At 36.5% G+C, this 19,521-nt stretch overlaps 1 protein-coding gene across 3 annotated transcripts in view; it reads right to left on the bottom strand.

Annotated features, from left to right (window-relative positions):
- The window catches only part of FBN1 (fibrillin 1), a 136,995-nt gene that overhangs the window by 48,698 nt on the left and 68,776 nt on the right, over nt 1–19,521 (bottom strand). For all 3 annotated transcript variants that reach the window (XR_014934361.1, XM_085515482.1, XM_015872957.3), the window contains exons 16-29: nt 15,569–15,691; nt 14,413–14,565; nt 12,475–12,528; nt 11,548–11,673; nt 9,488–9,613; nt 8,711–8,830; nt 8,156–8,293; nt 6,815–6,865; nt 4,253–4,378; nt 3,444–3,668; nt 1,654–1,779; nt 1,431–1,559; nt 770–895; nt 507–632 (exon numbers count right to left, since the gene is read on the bottom strand). Coding sequence is in view for 2 of the 3 variants with exons in the window: in XM_085515482.1 (XP_085371608.1) it covers nt 507–632; nt 770–895; nt 1,431–1,559; nt 1,654–1,779; nt 3,444–3,668; nt 4,253–4,378; nt 6,815–6,865; nt 8,156–8,293; nt 8,711–8,830; nt 9,488–9,613; nt 11,548–11,673; nt 12,475–12,528; nt 14,413–14,565; nt 15,569–15,691 (1,749 nt within the window). In the remaining variant the exon portion in view is untranslated. The remainder of the gene's footprint in view (nt 1–506; nt 633–769; nt 896–1,430; nt 1,560–1,653; nt 1,780–3,443; nt 3,669–4,252; nt 4,379–6,814; nt 6,866–8,155; nt 8,294–8,710; nt 8,831–9,487; nt 9,614–11,547; nt 11,674–12,474; nt 12,529–14,412; nt 14,566–15,568; nt 15,692–19,521) is intronic.

The raw sequence follows: 19,521 nt of genomic DNA, 5'->3' as shown, positions 1-19,521 counted from the left end.
ATTAAAGCCTGCAGATTTTTGCATGCAATTCCAATGCATGATAAAATGTAAGCAAATACAAGAGTGCATAACAGATTATTTAAGCTAAATGTTATTTACAAAATGTGGCTTTTGGGAAGCAGTTACAGAAAAAAAAAAATATCTGAGATGATTGCAGATCAAAGTAAGAAATATTCCACTGACCCACATGATTCTACCTCATGGTCTCTCAAGAACACAGATTTTTAATAAAAACGAGTACTCAGGAGTTAACAAAGAATTCCTGCTTCATGATCAAAGCCCTAAGTGTTAGTCCATTTAAAACTGTGTTCAATTTTGTGCACTGTGATTGATTCACTAGAAAAAACAAGATACAGTCAGTTAACTGCAGAACTGTCATAATTTTACTCCTCTCAGGAAATGGCTTGATTTTTGAATCACAGCTAAAAATGTCTTAACTACTAGAAATAATTATTTTTATTTTATCTTCCCCATTCATAGACATTCTGAGTAGACTTTGTCCTTACCAATACAATATAACTTGTCAGGTGTGGATTGATAGCCAGGGTTGCAAGCACACTGATACTTTCCAATCAGGTTGACACAATGTCCATTTCGACACAGGTTGGTGCTTAGGTCACATTCATTAATGTCTGTTGCAAAAGAAAAGGACAAACACATTTTTCTGTCTGCATGGATTGTATACTAAAGCAAACAAAATAAATGCCAGGGCAGCACAATATCAGTATAAACAGTTGTTCACAATACTGATTTTGTCTCCATGCCTCACCTATACACGCAGAGATATTTGGTGATATGTGATGGCCTGGAGGACAATCACACCGAAAACTTCCCTCTGTGTTGATGCAGGTGCCACCTCGGCAGAGAAGGGGATTGCGCTGACACTCATCGATGTCTGTGAGGAGAAAGGAAGGCACATCACTACAGGATCCAGCACTGCCACCACAGCAGCCTAGATAATGCCTCAGCATTGCATTTCTTGTGAGTGTACCTCTTTACCCAATCTCTTCCTATGTACCGACCCTGCTGCCCCCCTAGAGGTCCAATCCACAGGCTGAGACAACTACAGCTAGCTATCTCTTAAATCACAGTGCAGCATAAACAAACAAATAAATGAAAAAAGGCTGCTTTTAAATTTTAACCTGCTTTAACCTGACAGTTCAGGATGATATCCCACCCACTGCAATGGGGACTCCTGGGATAATTTTAACCACCTAAAATCCTGACCATTGCTCATTTATACTTTGACATCCTACAGAACTAGGGAATTCACATTGAGGGTGGAAATCAAGTCAAAGTAAGCTTTAATAAGATTCAAAAATAAGAGGGAACTAAACACACATTCAGGACCTTGAAATAATCCAAGTGCTTCATAGAAATAAACTTTACATAGGATACTACTGCACATCTGTGCCTATAAAAAAACATACCCATGCAGTTTTTCATCATCATAAATCCACTTTCATAGCCTTCAAAGCATTCACATTCAAAGTCCCCAGGGGTATTGACGCAGATGCCTTGGCCACAAAGATCAGGAGAGATGCGACATTCATCAATATCTGCAACACAAAATAACATCCACAGTATTTTCAAAGTAGTCCAGTTTTTCCTTTTCCAAATCAAAGCTATGAGAGAGAGATCTACGCAGTTTACCTGTACAGTTTCTCTCTTCAGAATCAAGGGCAAATCCACTGTCACATCTGCATTTAAAACTGCCAATGGTGTTTCTGCATTTTCCATGAGTACAAAGACTGGGGACCATTTTACATTCATTGATATCTATAAATGAAATGGATTGATATTAGGCATTTTGACTGTATAGTGAGCTAGCAAAATGTCCAAAATGTTTCAAGGACAAGTTAGTAAAAATGTATGTTCTGCAATAAGGAGCCAACCACAATTTACACATGCAAGTTATACCTCCGACAACATAGCAACAATCATTCATAAGCAACTACATCTTTATTATCCTTAACATTGGATTTTGGAAGAGCTTCACCGGAACATAAGTATTCTCCATCTCTCAGAATCTGTAGAGTAACAAATGTGCTAAACATCTCTGTTCAGTGCAATGATATTCTACCACAGCACAAATTTCCTGCTTCTTCTCCTTCTAGCCCTGAAACCTCAGAATGTCTGAAAAAGAGGTGATATAGGCCATGCAAGATCTTGATAACATATTCTCTTTAAGAACCCATATTTCACAGTCCTATTACCTCCCAGTCTACACCTGCAATGATACAGACATATGACTTCTTGCAAAAACAGCAAACAAAAGAACAACATTGACACCAGAGGTCATTCATTCTTACAATAGTGATCCCTCCTTTTGGGAAACTTGTAGGACACACTACATAAATTGATGCTGCTTTCTGTATAGACATTCTGCAACACAACTGCCAGAGTCACCTTTCTGTTATTAAACACTACTCACTTTTCCTTTTATCTGCAGAACCTAATTGCAGCTCAACAATAAGATTTCAGCAGATGGAAGATCAAACCTACAAAGGGAACTTCCAGAAGATCTACTCTATCTGCTGGTTTCTGAGAAAAAATGTGACTATCATGAGTCACAGAAAATATGACTGTAAAAAATAGCACGTCATAATTCTTCATGTAAAATTAGTAACTTAGCAACTGTTTATAAAACTAAGACTGAAACTACCAACAGCAATTGTCATTCGTGTGTATTTTCTCATCCTTCAAAATTTCAAAATGTTTAAGTATTGGTAACTGGTTTTCTTTAAGTATATTCACATTCATTTGTGCTTCTTCCAGCTTAATCCCACTGGAAACCCTGGAAGATGGCTTTAAAAACATGACGCCAGGGTGTCACTGTGTGATTTCCATTAATTTTTCTGGAATTTTACCAAGAACAATCATAACAAAACGTAGTCTACAGTAAATTCAATTCTGCTGATTTGCGCTATCATGCTGGAAACATTTTTCTCTACTTCTTCCAGTAGCTCCACTAGAAATTATCAAAATTATTCACCCTTCCTTGCTTGCTCCACAGTAGAACTGAAATTAGTGTATCTTGGGCAGGTAAGAAAGACTGCTCTTTCCCTATGTCCAAATCTGACTGTACAGCTTGTTCCATTTCTTGTAGCATGAAGTTCCAGGTTTTCAAAGCTATTTCACCAGCCAGAGATGTCATTAGATGCATCACAGGAGGCAAAGTCATGCATAATTTAACCTAGCTAGCAGACAGAGATTTAGTACTTTGAGGCTGTAATGCCATACGGTTTTTAATGATCTGACACAGACTAAACAAGCTCATGTTTTATTCTGGCCTTATTTTCCATGAAACCTAATAGGATTTTAAAGTGTGACTCAAGACAAATGAATTGCCTACTTAACAACTCCCACGAATTTACCACGAGAATATCAATAGGGAAAGTTAGCAGGATTTAGTAGCAAAGAACCACAAACACATCACATACCTTTAGAGAAAGGTTTCCCAGTTATCTCTATCTTTGTGGAGAACCCAGGCCCTCGGGGACAAAGGGCTTCAAATTCAGGTGATCCCTTTAGAGGGCATTCCTCACACTCAAAGCCCCATGCTGCCCCCACTGAACAGCAGCAAGCATCCATTCGGTGTCGGCCTGGTATCTGTGCAGTGCATTGCTCATCTTCATGTTGCAGGTAGCAGCTCTCCAAGCGAATGTCTGTTGGGCAATTGAACAACATGTTGAGAGAGAAAGAGAAAATTTAGTTCACCGCAGAAGAATTCCTCTTCCAGAATCCCTTCATAAGACAATTTGTTCCATGTTGTTGAGGTCTTTGGCAGAGCGCTGACACTGCATAGCTCCTAACAGCAAAATATTAACAGTATACTTGAAAACTAACAACTGAAATAAGTTTAAAGTTTTGTGTAAAATAATGCTCAATACTTGGAGCATATTTTGGATCAAAAAAAGTTGTTCCACCAGCCTTCCCAGCCTTCTCAACTTTGGTGGGGATTATGATGAAGAGCACTAAGAGCAAAGATCAGTTGTACAGATCTGTCAGATGAACAATTTTGAACCAAATCTATGTCATTAAAATAGTCAGCAGATAGTGATGGACTTTTACCATTGCAATCTGTTCGTATTCCAATTGAACAAGTTCATGTCCCTGATCAATTCTACTTGAAAATGGCTTATGTTGACAAAAGTAATGCCCCTTATTTGCAAGAAAACGATCAGTAAAAATCGATTTGCTCACCAGACAGCTTTCCCCTATTAGATCTGTAAACAGAATAAATACCTACCAAGACATGTCCGTCCAGAAGCATCTAAAGTCATTCCACTGGGGCACTGGCAAACAAACGATCCCAGGGTATTGACACACTGCCCATTGGTACAGACTCCAGGAAACACCTCACATTCATTTACATCTATTTCCAATCAAAATGTGATAAAAGACATCATTAGTGTGCTAAACATTCACAAACCAGAAAAAAACCGCACAACATTCTAACTTTTAAGATAAAATTCAAAACCACATAAGTTTATGACCTGAAAAAATTGCAAATATTTATGATTTCCTATGCAAGTTTGCCAGAATCCACTAATTAGAGAAAACAGCTTATGATATAAATATAAATATTACATGCTGTTATTCACTATTCTCACATATACTGAAATAAAACTCAAAAATGACATCTGCCTCTCCCACCAAAATTAAAATAGTAGTGATTTTTATTTAGATTTTTGTCCATATTTTTAACTCATACGGGCATAGAACGAAAAAGGCAACTGCGTAACGAGATCATGTGTTATTCTGTCAGGATGTAGCTATGGCGCATTTTGTAATGTTTTTGAAATGTTTGCACTCTTGTTTCTGCCTCTTCAGGCACACCTCTGAATGTCTGGAAACTACAGCACTGAAATCAAATTCTATGACCACCTATGACTGGTGGGTCCAACCACTACTGTCCTTGGTGAAAAGCATATGCTTTGCAACTGCCTCCATAAAAAAGCCTCCTGGCTTAAGTATGACCCAGGATGAAGCATAATGATTTTGAAAAAGACAATTAGAACAAGGAATCAGAAAGAAATGACTGGACTACAGCTGAACGCTCACATATAGAGAGCAATAAAAAAGTTGGTAGGCTGAATTCACTGATCTTCCAAACAAAACTCCTAGTGTCAACAGCCTCTGCAACACTCAGACTGCAGGGAGCAGTGTGGAAGATACACATCCAAGTGGACATTGGTGGCCACTGCCCTTTACTAGATATTATAAATAAAAGGTTCATCTTGACTGAAAGGCAGGAAGTAAAGCCAAGGGTCTATTTGAAACCAGCGGAACACAGTTCACAGCTTGCGAACAATATTCCAGCTGACAATTCCAGGGCTCACCCATAAACTAGAGAAAGACTGCCAATTTAGTTTGCTTATTTCCTTGCACAAGTTCCATTACTAATTTTACAGGGGCTGTGTATGGGAGAACTGAGTATCACCTTTTGGGAACTAAATTTACTCCCTTGTCCTGTATCTCACTTGCCAGTAAATTTCCTAGAGCTCTTCCCTTGTCTTGAAAAATGCTTACATTGGTGGGAGCCCAAATACCACTTTAGTATGTTAAAACCAGGAGAAAGTTCTCTGAAATATCTGGGGCTATCCAGGTCCCATTGAAATCAGAAAGATGAAAGCATATAATAGATGTAATCCAAAGTGCTAGTAAAGGAAATGCTGAAAACAGTTATGTCTACATCTTGGAAGGATAAATTTTCCATCCCAGCAGTGTTGAAAATGTTCTAAGACTTTCCCTGTATATAGAGAAAGGTGGGGCCACTTTTTTTTTCTTTTTTTTCTTTTTTTCTTTTTTTTTCTTTTTTCCCTTTTTCTTTCACTTACTCCAAGAAGTGTTGCTGAGGTCAAATAAGTTATGTACAATGGGTCTGCAGCACGGATGTGCCAAGATATTCAGTCATCATTTGGAAAGCAAAGAATATGTGTGAGGGTGTTCCTCTTTCTTTCTTTCCTTGTTATTGTTTGTTTTATTTTATTTTTCTGTTACAGGGAAGAACAATGTTTCTTTATGGAAGTTACATATGGGAGTAATTTTTTAAAATATTTTAACTGCAGTGTCATGTCAGATGTTGTCAGTCAGGATGACCCATAGCAGTACAAGATGCTCTGAGCTTCTGCATATTATGGAAATACGCAGTTCTTTGTCAGGGGTTCAAATCAATTCAGATGAAGATGAAATAGGGTGGGACCTTCAATTCTCACATGACACTGTATAGTCTTCAAGCAAAAAGCTACACATTTAAAAAAAAAAAAGATCAATCTTTAATGAAAATTTAAGTGTGTGCTGATGCCCGTTTTTTGTAAGACAATAACTGTGCTTTGGAACATGTCTTATTTAATATAGTGTTATGTGGAAAAAAAGCGAAGCTTAAGAAAAAAAACGTCCATTTGAAATATATCCTTTAAACAGGTCTTTTTTATAGCACAGAAATGGCACTGCATATTGTATCAATAATGTCATGTTTTATTGCATATATAAAATGCATTATTTGCCTGCATAGGTTACACATTAAATAGTATTTGAAGGGAGAGCCATCTCTGTATGCTGGCAGATACTGTATTTTCAACTGTGTACTTTGAGATAAGCCGTATGTAGGAATGTTAAATAGACTGAAAACAAATTCATCTCTGACATAACCCTAAGAAAATCAATAGAATTATACGAGGTAAGAATTTGGCTTCGTGTTCCTCTATGCTAAATTAACCACTTAACCCAAAACACTGGCTTTTTTTTTTTTTCTTTTTTTTTTTTTTTTCATTCAAGCTCTGATTTATATCAAGGCAACAATAAATACCTTCACATACTGTTCCTCTTACTCTTGAAAATCCCTTTTGGCATATTGGGTCTGTAAAACAAACAAAATGACCTTTTAGAATTGTGTAGTCCAAAACTCACCATTAGCTTCTTGTGTAAAAATGATCATGTGAAATATCTACAGTTCATTTTTGTTAGTGCTCAGAATGCTTAGACAATATCTTAGTATTTTCTGAAATAATAAAGAGGCAAGATGGGTCAACTAAATAAACTATGCATACTGTCAGCCATTATCCTGCTTTGACTCCAGTGTATTTCAGTTAGCTTACCCCAGTGTGGTTACATTATTCCTGCTTTGTTCAAATCATTCATTTAACCTGGTCTCAGCCATATTTAAAAATGATAAATGATGATGGATTCTGCTGAGATATCATAGATGAAGTGGACTTGAACAAAATAGCAACTTTCAGCACGTTTAAATAACATCTCACCCACATTTCTGCATTCACCTGATTACCCCTGGGTTCCTAGCTCATCCCACAGATAAATCTAATTATCAGGTGCTTATGCAGACACCTCAACTGATCAAACACATGATTCTCTAGACTATCAGTTAATCTACAGAGTATAATAAGGTTTCTCCCTCTCCTCCCTCCATTACTGCACCAAAGATCGATTTGATGCAAACTTTACCTTGAAAACTCTGGGGAACAGGCATCAACTGCTACATCATTACCTACTCTAGATCGCTAACTATAACAATGCAAAAGTTATGCGCAAGTTACAAGCTGTAGGCGTGGTCCTCTCCTTTCAGAATTTAACTTCCTGAACTGTTTACTATAAAATCCAATGTTACTGGAAATCCATCTACTTGCCACCTTTCAATATTGAGATGTTTTTATCTACTTATTTATTAATTTATTTCCCAGACGGAATAAGCAGTTAATGCTGCATAATAGGAAAAGTAAAGTAACAACTCTGGTATGCGACCAAACTTCTATGACAACATACGGCACCAGCCTCAGAATAGGAAAAATCCTATAGCTTCCTGAGAATACTTGTTATATCTTATGCAATGACACCTTCATCACAATAAAGCAAACCTAAAGAAGACACAGAACAGCTCCTCAGTCTTCTACAAATTTATGGATTAATTGAGAATAAAAGCTGTTTTGTTTGTTTGGTTTTTTAATATGGGTATACAGCAGGGATTTCATAGCTAGATGCTATTATACAGTCAGTCTTCTTAAGCTTATTCCCTTGCATGGAGTATTAGATTATTCATGTATTCAAGTAAGATGGACAGGCTCTTGTAATGTCACAGTTGTGAGGTTTAAGAGCTGTGAATGGAAATTTTAAGAGAACAAACAGACAGTGTTACCTCGTTCACACTGCGTACACGGGCTACCCCAAGCAGCACCTAGTGTTGAACAGCACTCAGACTTCAGAGTTGCTCCATTGATATTTATCTCACATCTTCCATCTACCATGTTCTGCCAACAGGTACCCTTAACAGTTTCTGTCAGGAAAAATGAAAAGGTATTGTCAGGCAGATAGCTAGAATTATACATGAAAATATTAGAAAATACATCTGAATTTAGCCATAAAAAGAATCACAGAGATCAGATCTTAAGAAGAACGTGTCCACCCCTCTTGCAGGATGACTTAAGTGGGTAAGTATATTCCTAAAGAACTGCTCTGATCATTCCTACCTATGTGTTACAAAACTTTTTTTATCTCTTTCAATTTTGACATGAAATCACTCCCATGTGCAATCACACTTTGTTTTCATCATTACTGTGAGTACATAAAACTTTAACATTGTTTCTGGAACATATTCCACACTAACATAAGTTATTTCAAAGTATTTTCTAAACTGTTTGAATGTCACTGGACATGTTCAACCAGACAACAAAATTTTTTTAAGAAAAAATACCTATGCAGATAGTTCTTGTTGGATCCAAAGTACTTTCAGGAGAACATTCACAAGCAAAAGAACCTGGTGTGTTTTTGCATACCCCATTAACGCAGGGATTAGATTCACACTCGTCAATATCTGTAAGGGAAACACGCTGACATTAGTGCCAGGAAACACTAACAAAAATACACATGACATTCATTGGCTGAGGTTGAACTGGAAGAAGCACTTCTAATAATAGGATTCCTCATATTCTGGTTCAGTCATGAGGCTTTCCACACCACACAGATGTGTGTGCCCTAATAACATTAGAACATTAAACAACTGAACTCAGCAGCAGCATCTCACTTTTCTGAGATATCCACCTGTTGCCCTGCTTCTGTGGTGATACCTTATTGCTTAAGTGACTTGACACACATCCTGTCTATGGATCAAAAAGGATTCAGACAAGCACACTTCTGGCTCTTTCTTACCCACAAAAGAGAAAAGATGTGTAAAGCCTAGTGACTGCCATATTTCTATCACTCTTGGCACAATGCAGGCCCAGTGATGGTCATCAGTAAGGAGTGCTAGTATAGACCCGATACAGGCCATTCCACAAGTTTATCTAATCTAAAACTTTCATGTTTGGGTCTTGTCTTTCCTCATTTCCCTACTTCCCCACATCATTTTATTTTTTTCTTTTTTTGGTTTATGTTTTATATACAATAATCTCAAGACTCAAAGTACACCTGACACAACACAAGAACAAATCCAACGAATCAAATTGGAATGAAATGAAGTGCTATCCATTACCTTCACATGTTTTTAGGTCAGGAGTGTATACAAATCCTTTGGGACAAGTGCAAGTGAAACTTCCAGGGGTATTCCTGCATTGCCCATTGTCACAAAGCAGCATGTTCAGCGCGCATTCATCAATATCTAAATTGAAAATTAAGAACTGTTAAGATAGAAAACAAAAACTAGAATAAAATTTCCATGTTTATAGCCACATTTTATTAAATTTTGTGTATGTGGAGAGAAGAAGGAGACGAAGGGATGAGAGAGAAAGAATACTCATACACACACCTTGCACTGTTTACCAAAGATTTCAAGATTCTTGAGCTGACAACAGGTTTGGAGTTATTTTTACATGGAAATAACTACTCCAAGTAAACTAAAACTGTACTAAAGATCCCACTTACTTTACTCTCCTTATTCACAACAACTCATCAAAATAACAAAAGCAATAAGTTATATAATTCCAAATCACACAAATATTACTTACAAAAAATACCTTTTTGGGCTTTTTTTGCTTTTAAACATGGAGTAAAGCACAATGTTTTTCTCTGTACTTTTTTTTTTGTGTGTGGTTTTTTTTCCCATGCTTTATAATTTAGAAGGCTATTTTGCTTTTACAAGAGTTTATACTTGATTTCTATATGAATTCATAACATGTGATAGCCATAGCACTGTTTAAAATAAAGCTGAGAATCACGCTTTCATCTTGCATTTATTACGGAATAGGTCTATGCAGACTCTAATTCCCTGAGCAACAGCCACCACACTCATGAAAGAAAAGAGGAGATGATTGTTTTGGAAAGATTTGCTTGTCATTCTGTTCTTTATATTGACATTTTTTGCCAAGTCTGCTCTGAACTGTCTTAGATGTTGTGGTTAATAAGGCCAATGTGAATCTACATTTGTTTCAGAGTTGAAAAATTTAAACAGAAATGCCAGTGCTAAATTTCAAGAGCCCTTAGGAAATCTTTGGAAGAGCTGTGATCATTAGAGAAAAGTTCCAAGAAGGTGGCAATGGGCCACGAACGGCAGGTGAAGATCAGGAGAGACCCCAATAGCAGACAGGAACAATTGGCTAAGTCAGGGAGGCCTCAGAAAGTGTTGAGAGAAGTTGGAAAGACTCAGAGGGTCGGTTCAGCAGCTGGGAACAGCAGAATTACTAGGAAAGGCAGGGAGATTTGCAGAATAAAGCAGACCGTGTGGGAAGCTTCACAGGAGTTCAGAAAAATTGAGAGAGGGCCAGGTAGAACATTATGGAGGAATGGGAAACAGCTGTGATGGAGCATGGATGTGGGCTGCAACAGGGCGGGCTGGAGAGCAGCTGGAAAAGTTACAGATGGAAGGGGAGAAGAGAAAGGATGCCATAAGCTACAGACAGACACTGAAATGGGACGTGGATAATCAAAGCCAAAGAAGAAATGGGAAAATGGGATAAATTACATCATGACTTTTATCAAAGATGGATCAATTCAGATTTTTTTTTTTAAATAAGATAGTGGATAGTTTAGAGTGGAATAACAAAGATGACTTAAGCTGTTTAGGTTTAAATAGAGAATACAGAACCTACATAAAATTACTATGTAAGCTGGCAAAAAAAGGAAGGAATTTAAGAACTTAAAGGTAGATCCAGATCTGTCTGAAGGAGATATTACAGTAAGGTACATTATAAAGGAGAGTCATCATAATGGAGAGACAACATTAAGAATGCTTTAAAAGGATCAGTCTTGGGACAGGTCCTATAAAAAATGTTTGAATCTAGAAATAAAAAATTAATGGGACCAAAAACTACAAACAACAATGAACTGTGTTTTGAGAAACACTTAGGCTACAGAGCATCTGTGAACTGATCTGAACTGTCAGTGATTTCAATTATCAGTAGCACTGGTCACTTCTATCCTTACATTGGAGGACTTCACAAGCACTGCAAAGCACCAAAATTAAACAAACAAAAAAGAAAAAAAGCAAAAACATCCAGAAGAGTAGCTATTGGATCTGACAAAATACTGAAGGAAAAGGCAAAGGAGGATAAACTCACATATCAAATTTCACAACAAAAAAAGTGTGACATTTCATACCGATGCAATTTCTCCCAGTTGAATCCACTTCATAGCCAGGATTACAAATACATTTGTATGTTCCATGCAGATTCTCACACCGTCCATTAGGACAGAGATCAGGATCCAGTAAGCACTCGTTAATGTCTACATAAAAATTAAAAAATAAAAATAAAGAAATAAGGAAAACAGTAACAGTAAAAAAACACTGTCAATTATTGACGACTGCAGACTCCCCCTTCTTATTCTCCAGACTAGAATAAGATACATTTTTAATATCACTAACCTCATATGTTACAAATGTTTTAATCATGTATTTCTGATCTGATTTAAAACCATCTCTAGCCCAAAGACATTTAAAAGAACATACATCATAGGTATGAATTAGGATAATAAACATCCCTCCTTTCTGAATGTTCTCCCTTCTCTACTGGCAGTAAATCTACTAGTGAGCATTGACTGACTTAATGTTTGCAATTTTTATGGTACAACCACAAAGCATTTGCTGTAATCACTTACTCCTGCTTTGTAATTATTAACCAAACACTGCAGCTTGGTCTTTGTGACTGAGATGAAAATAAGTGAGGAAGCTCAGTGTTCAGTATGATTTTATTCTTCAAGATCATTTCAGTTGAAAAATGTAAATATGACTTATGTGATTTCTAAGTCATATAGGTAATAAAACTGCTTAAAGATTTGGAGCTATTTTGTAAGAGCTATCACACGCATTCAAAGGCATAAAGTAGGCCATGCTGATGAAATGGCACGTTCCACTTATTTCACCATAAATTCATCTATTCTACTGTGTTACAAACATTCTCCTGGATAAACCTTCCTACCTCTCTTTCCAGCCATCATTTCCTCCAGCACATTTAACAAATCAAGAATATCCAGGTTCGTATTTTCAGTTAGAACATAAATAGTTTGAACTATATAAGATGATCTTACCATTTCCTCCGGCAGTCATACCAGATCCACTACTGCACAGAGCCTGATATTCAGCTGGAAAAAAAAACAACAACTTACTAGAATACTTTTTCTTATAACTCACTGCTTTCATTTTCATCATCTACAGCATACCAAATAATTATTCCAATTTAACGTTAATATTCAATGCATTTTGGTGACTAAAAAAATAACAAAAAATGTCCTCATGATATTCTGAACCTGTGAAACATTTTCGCAGACTCAAGGTCTGCACCTTCTGATGAGGATGGAGAAGTAAAAACTTCAAATGTAATTGAGTGGAATCAATTTGTCTGTCAAACAAAAGCAAGTGATGCAAAGATATTCTGCATTACACAGCTTAGAATAGGACTTTACAAGAGAAAGGATCACCTCCTGTGACAAGATTGAGCCCAAAGGAATTCACCACTTCCCTCCTACACCCTGCTGCTTGAATCCCTGCCACTGAATGTGCACCTACCCTGGACATCCATTAACAAGATTATTAGTTTAGAATGGAACAAACTTGTGCAGAGAATTTCTGAGGAGCAGAGAGACAATGTCTTCTTTTGAGGGATTCTTTTCAATCTCTCTGATGTGATGTTTCTTTGTAAGAAAATTTCTCCTTTACTCCTCCACTCAAAGCCCGAAGAAATGTTCCACTTCACTCTTAGGGAGGTTATTTTGTTGTTGTTTGGTTTGGTTTTTGTTTGTTTGTTTGGTTTTTGTTTTAATTAAAAACACAATCAAGAAGGCAGACAAAACAAAAATGAAGAATAGCTTCCACTTGTGTAAGTGTTCTGCTAAAGTCATTCAGATATAAAAGTCAATGATACGGTGCCCAACATTTACAAAAGATTTCAACTCTACTGCACAGTATGAAGGTCCCACTGATTACAGCAGAGGATGCTGGAAAGGCTCCTTCTTACTGTATTAAAATTCCCAAGGTGTTATGCTATTCTAAATAGCATGGAGCATTACAACACGGTGGCCAATAAATTCTCACTGAACTGTTCACATAAGCTCAACAAGCTTGATCTGTTCCATTTGTTCTTGTCTCTCTAATGCTTTACATAAAGCCACCAGTTTAAAACTGAGATTTAAAAAAATGAACATAAGATATTTTTGTCCACAAAGCAGATATCAAGTCAGCGTGAGATGTTTTTTGAGCTACATATTGAGTGGCATATTTTGTCAAAACAACAAATTTGCTGAGTGAAAAGAATAACTTGACAAAGTTGTGCTTCAAATTAGTTCCCTTGCAGTCACCTCCACAAAACCAGGGTCTCTTTATTTACTGGCTTTAGGACAAGGATTGTGTCAGTATAGTCTTCTTGGAAGAAGTGCTTTCCTAAAAGCAGATTCTACCCATGAGAATGATTAGGATTCCTGTCTTGCCAAAAAGCAGTTATGTTCCAGACAACATCGCTTGGTGGGGATTTTGGTGAGAGACTTAAATATTCTCAACTGTCTTAATCAGGCTTTCATTTTTGTACTGACTATCCAAGGTCTAGTTTCTCTATAAACAATTTCAAAACACTTGGATGATGTAGAACTCAGATAGCAAATATCTGACTGGCAGGTATACAAAACTATTTGAATAATATATATATAATATATATATTGCCATGAATAATTTGAGATTGAAATTATATTTTTAGTAATTTATATCTATCATACTAGAGGTTGTTGTGTGGCAATCTGTTTTCATGCATGTAATGACTCTGGAACAGGTGCTGGCATTGACTATTGCCTCAAAAAAATCTCTTATATTATTCCAACATGCAAAATAGGAGATTGCTCAAAAAATATAATTTGCTGTATGACAATGTAAATTCAATTTAAGATGCAACGTTAATACAGAGCTGTATTTTAACTTCCTAAAAATAGCTTACCAACATAAATCTTAAATTAGAACATGTAACAGTAATTATGCTGTACCTGAATTTTGTGCTGGACAGGGCTGACAAGGTTCCCCAAAGGCATAGTCAGTGCTGGCACAGCAGCACTCTGATTTTGTAACTGCACCAGTTAATGGTCTCACACATTGTCCTCTCTTGTAGCCACCGTAGCACGTGCTTCGCATATGAGTATCTGAAAAAAAGAAATCGCTCTTAATCCTACTATAACTAACTATAGTGCCATAAATTACAAGTGTTAAATCTAGCTTTGGTGTAATAAACACTGTGAAATAGCTGTCAAAACAAAACATTTTTTGCCATTTCTCTACGCTTTTCACCCACCTATACACTTGCTATATTTGGGACAGGAAATTCTTCTTCCTCAAGCTACACTGAGTTCAGACATAGAAACTCATTATTGCATTTAAGGACTTAACCTGCATTAGTGAACTACAGAAACTGTCACTGTGGGCTTTAACATGCAATGAATTAAACTAAAACTCTTTTATTGACCATATAATAATACACTTTACAATCCCTTTAAATATTAAATTGCATTTAAAATAAAAAGTACCAAAAAAAATACAATACTGTAGCTCTTCTCATAGCAACTCTGTCAACTGAGATAAATTAACTGCATTTCTAAGCAAAAATTAGTGAAAAATCCCTATTCCCATGGCTTCTGAATGTTAACTGAAGTTTCCTTAATGACAGCAATTGTGGTGCACTACATAGGCACATTCAAATTTTAAAATTTAAAACCTCAAACCTCTTTTATTTATTGAGAAAAAGAGGGAACTAGAAAAAATGATATGGCCCACTATAAAGAGTTGAAAGACTAATTAAATCTCTAGTGAAAAAAAAAGAAGAATTTTAGGTTGACAGAAATAGGGCAGATTCTCACCTGCTCACTCACTCTCAACAGCACTATGCTATACAGTCTACATGATTTTGTAATTTGACCCACAGGATTTTTCCCTTTAAATACAAATGGAAAGAAAAAACTGCAAAATAGGTCACCAAAGTAAATATCCCAGAGCTATTAATATCTACTAGTCTAGTAATTCACTTCCCTAATAGGCACCAACCCATTAAAAAAAATAAATAAATTCTGCATTCAAACTCTGACTTGTCCATCAGTTTAGCATTAATGCCCTTGCATTGTTAGTGACTTGCTCACATTGAACATATCTTACCAACACACACACGTCCATCGAGTCCTACTGCAAGGCCAGGGAAGCATTCACATCTGAAAGAGCCATCAGTGTTCACGCAGCGTCCGTTCATGCATATTCCAGCTGTCTCACACTCATCGATGTCTGTTGGAGAACAGAATAAGCTTTATTAAATTAAATTACATAGTGTTCAATGCCTGGCTGAAACTTGCATTTGCGCAACTTGCATTCACAGATTACTTTCAGTGCATCCTATAGAAAAATATCAAGTGAAAACAGAAACTAGTTTTGACGAAGATCTTATCAAGAATGATTAATCAACTCTGTAAAAAGGAAGAGAAAAATGCAAAATTCAGGAGAAATATGGGGAAAAAAAAAACCCAAACCCACACAAATAAAGCAGCCAACAGATTGACTCTCCCAGCATTTTCCTGCAGCTCGAATGTCTATATTTTCCCTAAATGTTCTCAAGAAGTATGTATTCCAAAATAAGGGTCATTCAGGCAAAAACAGTATAGGAGGAATGAGGAAACAGTGACTGCTAAGACAAAGGACTTCTGTATTGTGTAACAGGGTATTCCCTGTCTATGTTAACCACTCATTTGCATTGTTAAAAATCAGTCCAAATTGCAAATTGAATATTTCACCCTCCCGTTCTGTTCCGCTCCATGGGGTGCCTTCACAGGGACACCAAAGAATTTCCCTTCCTCCTGCTGCAGATTCAGTTTTTGGAAGAATATCTGATTGTTCGTGGTTGGACCTGCCTGTACACAGCGTCTTGCTGGCTATCTGCATGATAATTGTTTTCTTCCTATCAGATGTTCATTACAGGCCATATTATAAACTCTTAACAGACAGGCTACACTCCAGTCTTGAAAGGAATTTCTTAATGATTTGTTTACTGAGCCATTGCTGAGCACAAACTACCATCTTTGCCCAACATTAGTACATTAAACAATAAGATCCTTAGCAATGAAACAGAAGAAAAAAGCCTCATAATATCAGACTTTCATAAAGAGATGTCAAAATAGTAAAAAGAGATAAAATTATAGAATGCTTATCCTGTTAATAGTAAGATTCCCTAGTCACAGATTATGCCATTATTTTAAAAGTGATTAAGAAAAGAAGTGTTTAAAATATTGTTTGGAAGCAGGTATAGCCTTTCTAAAATAATCACTTCATAACAACTCTCCTCCATATATACAAAAGACAGCATGCGTGTGACTATTTCCTTTTTTCTGACCTTAAAAGGGCAAATTGAGAGTGAAACACCTCTATGTTTTACTTAGTTTGTGTTGTTTGGCATAAAACATGGTTTGTATGATCCAAGATTCCTTTTTCAAACTGCATTTTAAAATAGACTTATACTTAAGTACATGGGCTCAATTAATTTCAGCTTCACCCTGCGGTCTTCTGTCCTGCATCAGACAAATCTTAAATGTTTTTTCCTCTTTAAGTTTAGCTCTTACTCAATGTAAGTAAAAACTGAGTCAGGACATCAAAATGTGTCCATGTTATCTAAAGGTATAGACAGTTTTTGCTAAAAAACAACGATTTCCTTGGACAGACACATATGCTTGAAAAAATAAAACCAAAAGGTTTCCTTTCTAAAGGATACTTACTGAAACAAAAAGGCAAAGTTAACTTTTTTTTTTTTTGCCTTTTTCTCTATTGAATTTAAGAAAAAAGATTTTGTAAGCTAATAAGGGATGAAATGTGCAATCCATTTTGCTTTGCAGTGATTTACAGATGTGCTGAAAATACTGTCATCGGTGTTTTATAGAAAGGTACACTTGGTCACTCAGTACTGCAGAGGTAGCTGAAATCCTGATTTAAGTAAAGAAGAGCAAAATCTCTTTGCTTTTACCAGGGCTGGGATTCCACCCAGTAAATCAACTGCACATGCAGGCATAAAGTCTAAATGCCTAACCCTGACATGGCTTAGTGGTAGAAGCTGCCATTCTGAAAACTTCAGAAACACTCGTTTTTCTGATTTTTGCCAGAAAATCTCAACCTGGTTCTGGAAAACCACCTATTTACATTCATTCTCCACGTTCAACTGGTTTCAGCCTTTTCTGCTTAGCTTGCTCAGCAGTGCCAGCTGGGTACTCTGAGTCCTTCAATTTTAACCAGGAAAAATTTACTCAGACTACTAAACTGCCACTTCCAGTTGCCTTGCAAAAGCTTTCAATAATGCTTTAAAATCTCTGCCTCTTTGATGTAAGTATTTCTGAAAAATTGTCCACAAATCATCAGTGAAATAAGTTAATGGTGAAAAAGTTTAATATGTCTTGTATTACAGAGAATACACAAGACTGTGGTGTAACATTCTTTTTTGGCATGTTACTTCATAAAGCCTGAACGGAATTTTTACCAGACAGCCAAGAATATGCCCTGTACTTATACTAAAAATTCCAATTTTATGGAACTAAGTGTCAATTACAGTATTCCTAGCTTTGGGTTAGGAATTCTTCATAAGATTTCAAAATTCATCTTACAGTGCATCAAATGAGATGTTTATAGGAGTGATATGTTTCATGCTGCAATTCTTATATTCTTTTGTTAATCCTCTAAAGAGCTCAGCAAAAACATGTGTTCAATCCCATACTGAAATTGCTCAGGCAGGTAGCCAATGCGCAGCAGAAACATCAATTTGTACATACGCACATTCACAACTTGCATGAGCATCAACTGCATATTAAAGCTTGTGTAAGATCTTAATGCATTTAATGCACAAATTCAGTTTATACTGATGAGTCTTTCAGGGTCTAAATGTTCTGCAGGACAGAAATTATTTACTCTGCACATGTGCTGTATGGAGAGAGAACTCAGTAACGATAAATAGTAAAATTTATAGAAGAAGAATTCACTAAAGAGCAATTATAAACTTTCATTCAGGTGACTAGAGACATTTACCAGAAAATTGTGTTTACTGTAGCCACGAAACTCCTGGGAATTATTTCATGATCCTTTGGGTAAGTGGAAGAAAGGAGACATACAAAGTTGAGAATAAAATTACTTTGGGTGTCAAGGTCCCAAAATCTGGTTTGATTTTGACCCAATAGTAATTTCACACATAATGAATGCTTGCATGCTTGTTCATAGAGAACAAGGCTTACTGTAAGTGTTGAAAAGCAGTGGGAGAAATCCTTCACTTTACTATAAGATCAGTTCCAACTTTCAGTAGGAATCAGTTGAGTTGCCTGCAATTTTGGATAATTTTCAAATATGTTCCCTTTGATGCACAGAAGAAACATTTCTCTAGGGCCAGAAACCCCATTTTGGCTGTATCCATACTCTCGTTTAGCCAGGAGGTACGTAAGAGATACTGTGAAGACCAGTATCCCAAGTTTGATTTTGAAAGAGTCTGAAGCAATTCACGTACCAAATTCTTGGATGGCACTTCAGTCAACAGCGTAATGGAAAAAAATACAAATAAAACTATCCATCAAACAAAAATTAATAACAACAAAAATATACAAAAAGATGCTCAGTACAAAAAAAGAAGACAAGCTTTTGGGATGAGCTTGCTTGAAAATGTCAAATCCCTGATAATGACACAGTGGTCTTTGGGAACACAACTGGCTGGTGAACCAAAGCCTGTTGGACATGGAGGTTTTCTCTGACAAGTTTGAGACCAAGTCTCACTGCCTTCCCACACAAGCCAGCTGGAAAGCAATGCTCGACAAAGCACAGACCTACATCTACTATTTGGAAAACAGGTAAGAATGAAATTAAAGCTGATGCTGTAAATGTGTTAAAGCTGCAGCCAACACAGACAGTAGCTTGTAAGTTAATGGTATGCTTGCATTTATTTGTTTGATAAATTAAAGGACAGTTTATTTTCCCAATTGAAAAAACCTTATTATGAAGCATGAATGAATCCCCTTCTTGAAACCTGAGCAGCCTCAGGTTGCTCATTTGGTGAAAAGGTACCCAAATGCAAGAGAAGTTCCAGATGTATTACCAATAAA

This window comes from Coturnix japonica, chromosome 14 (assembly GCF_054131305.1).
Source record: "Coturnix japonica strain WE chromosome 14, WE-NBRP24, whole genome shotgun sequence".
NCBI classification, from domain to species: domain Eukaryota; kingdom Metazoa; phylum Chordata; class Aves; order Galliformes; family Phasianidae; genus Coturnix; species Coturnix japonica.
The sequence above is the reverse complement of the archived record's forward strand: the minus strand, read 5'-3'. Positions and strand labels throughout refer to the sequence as shown.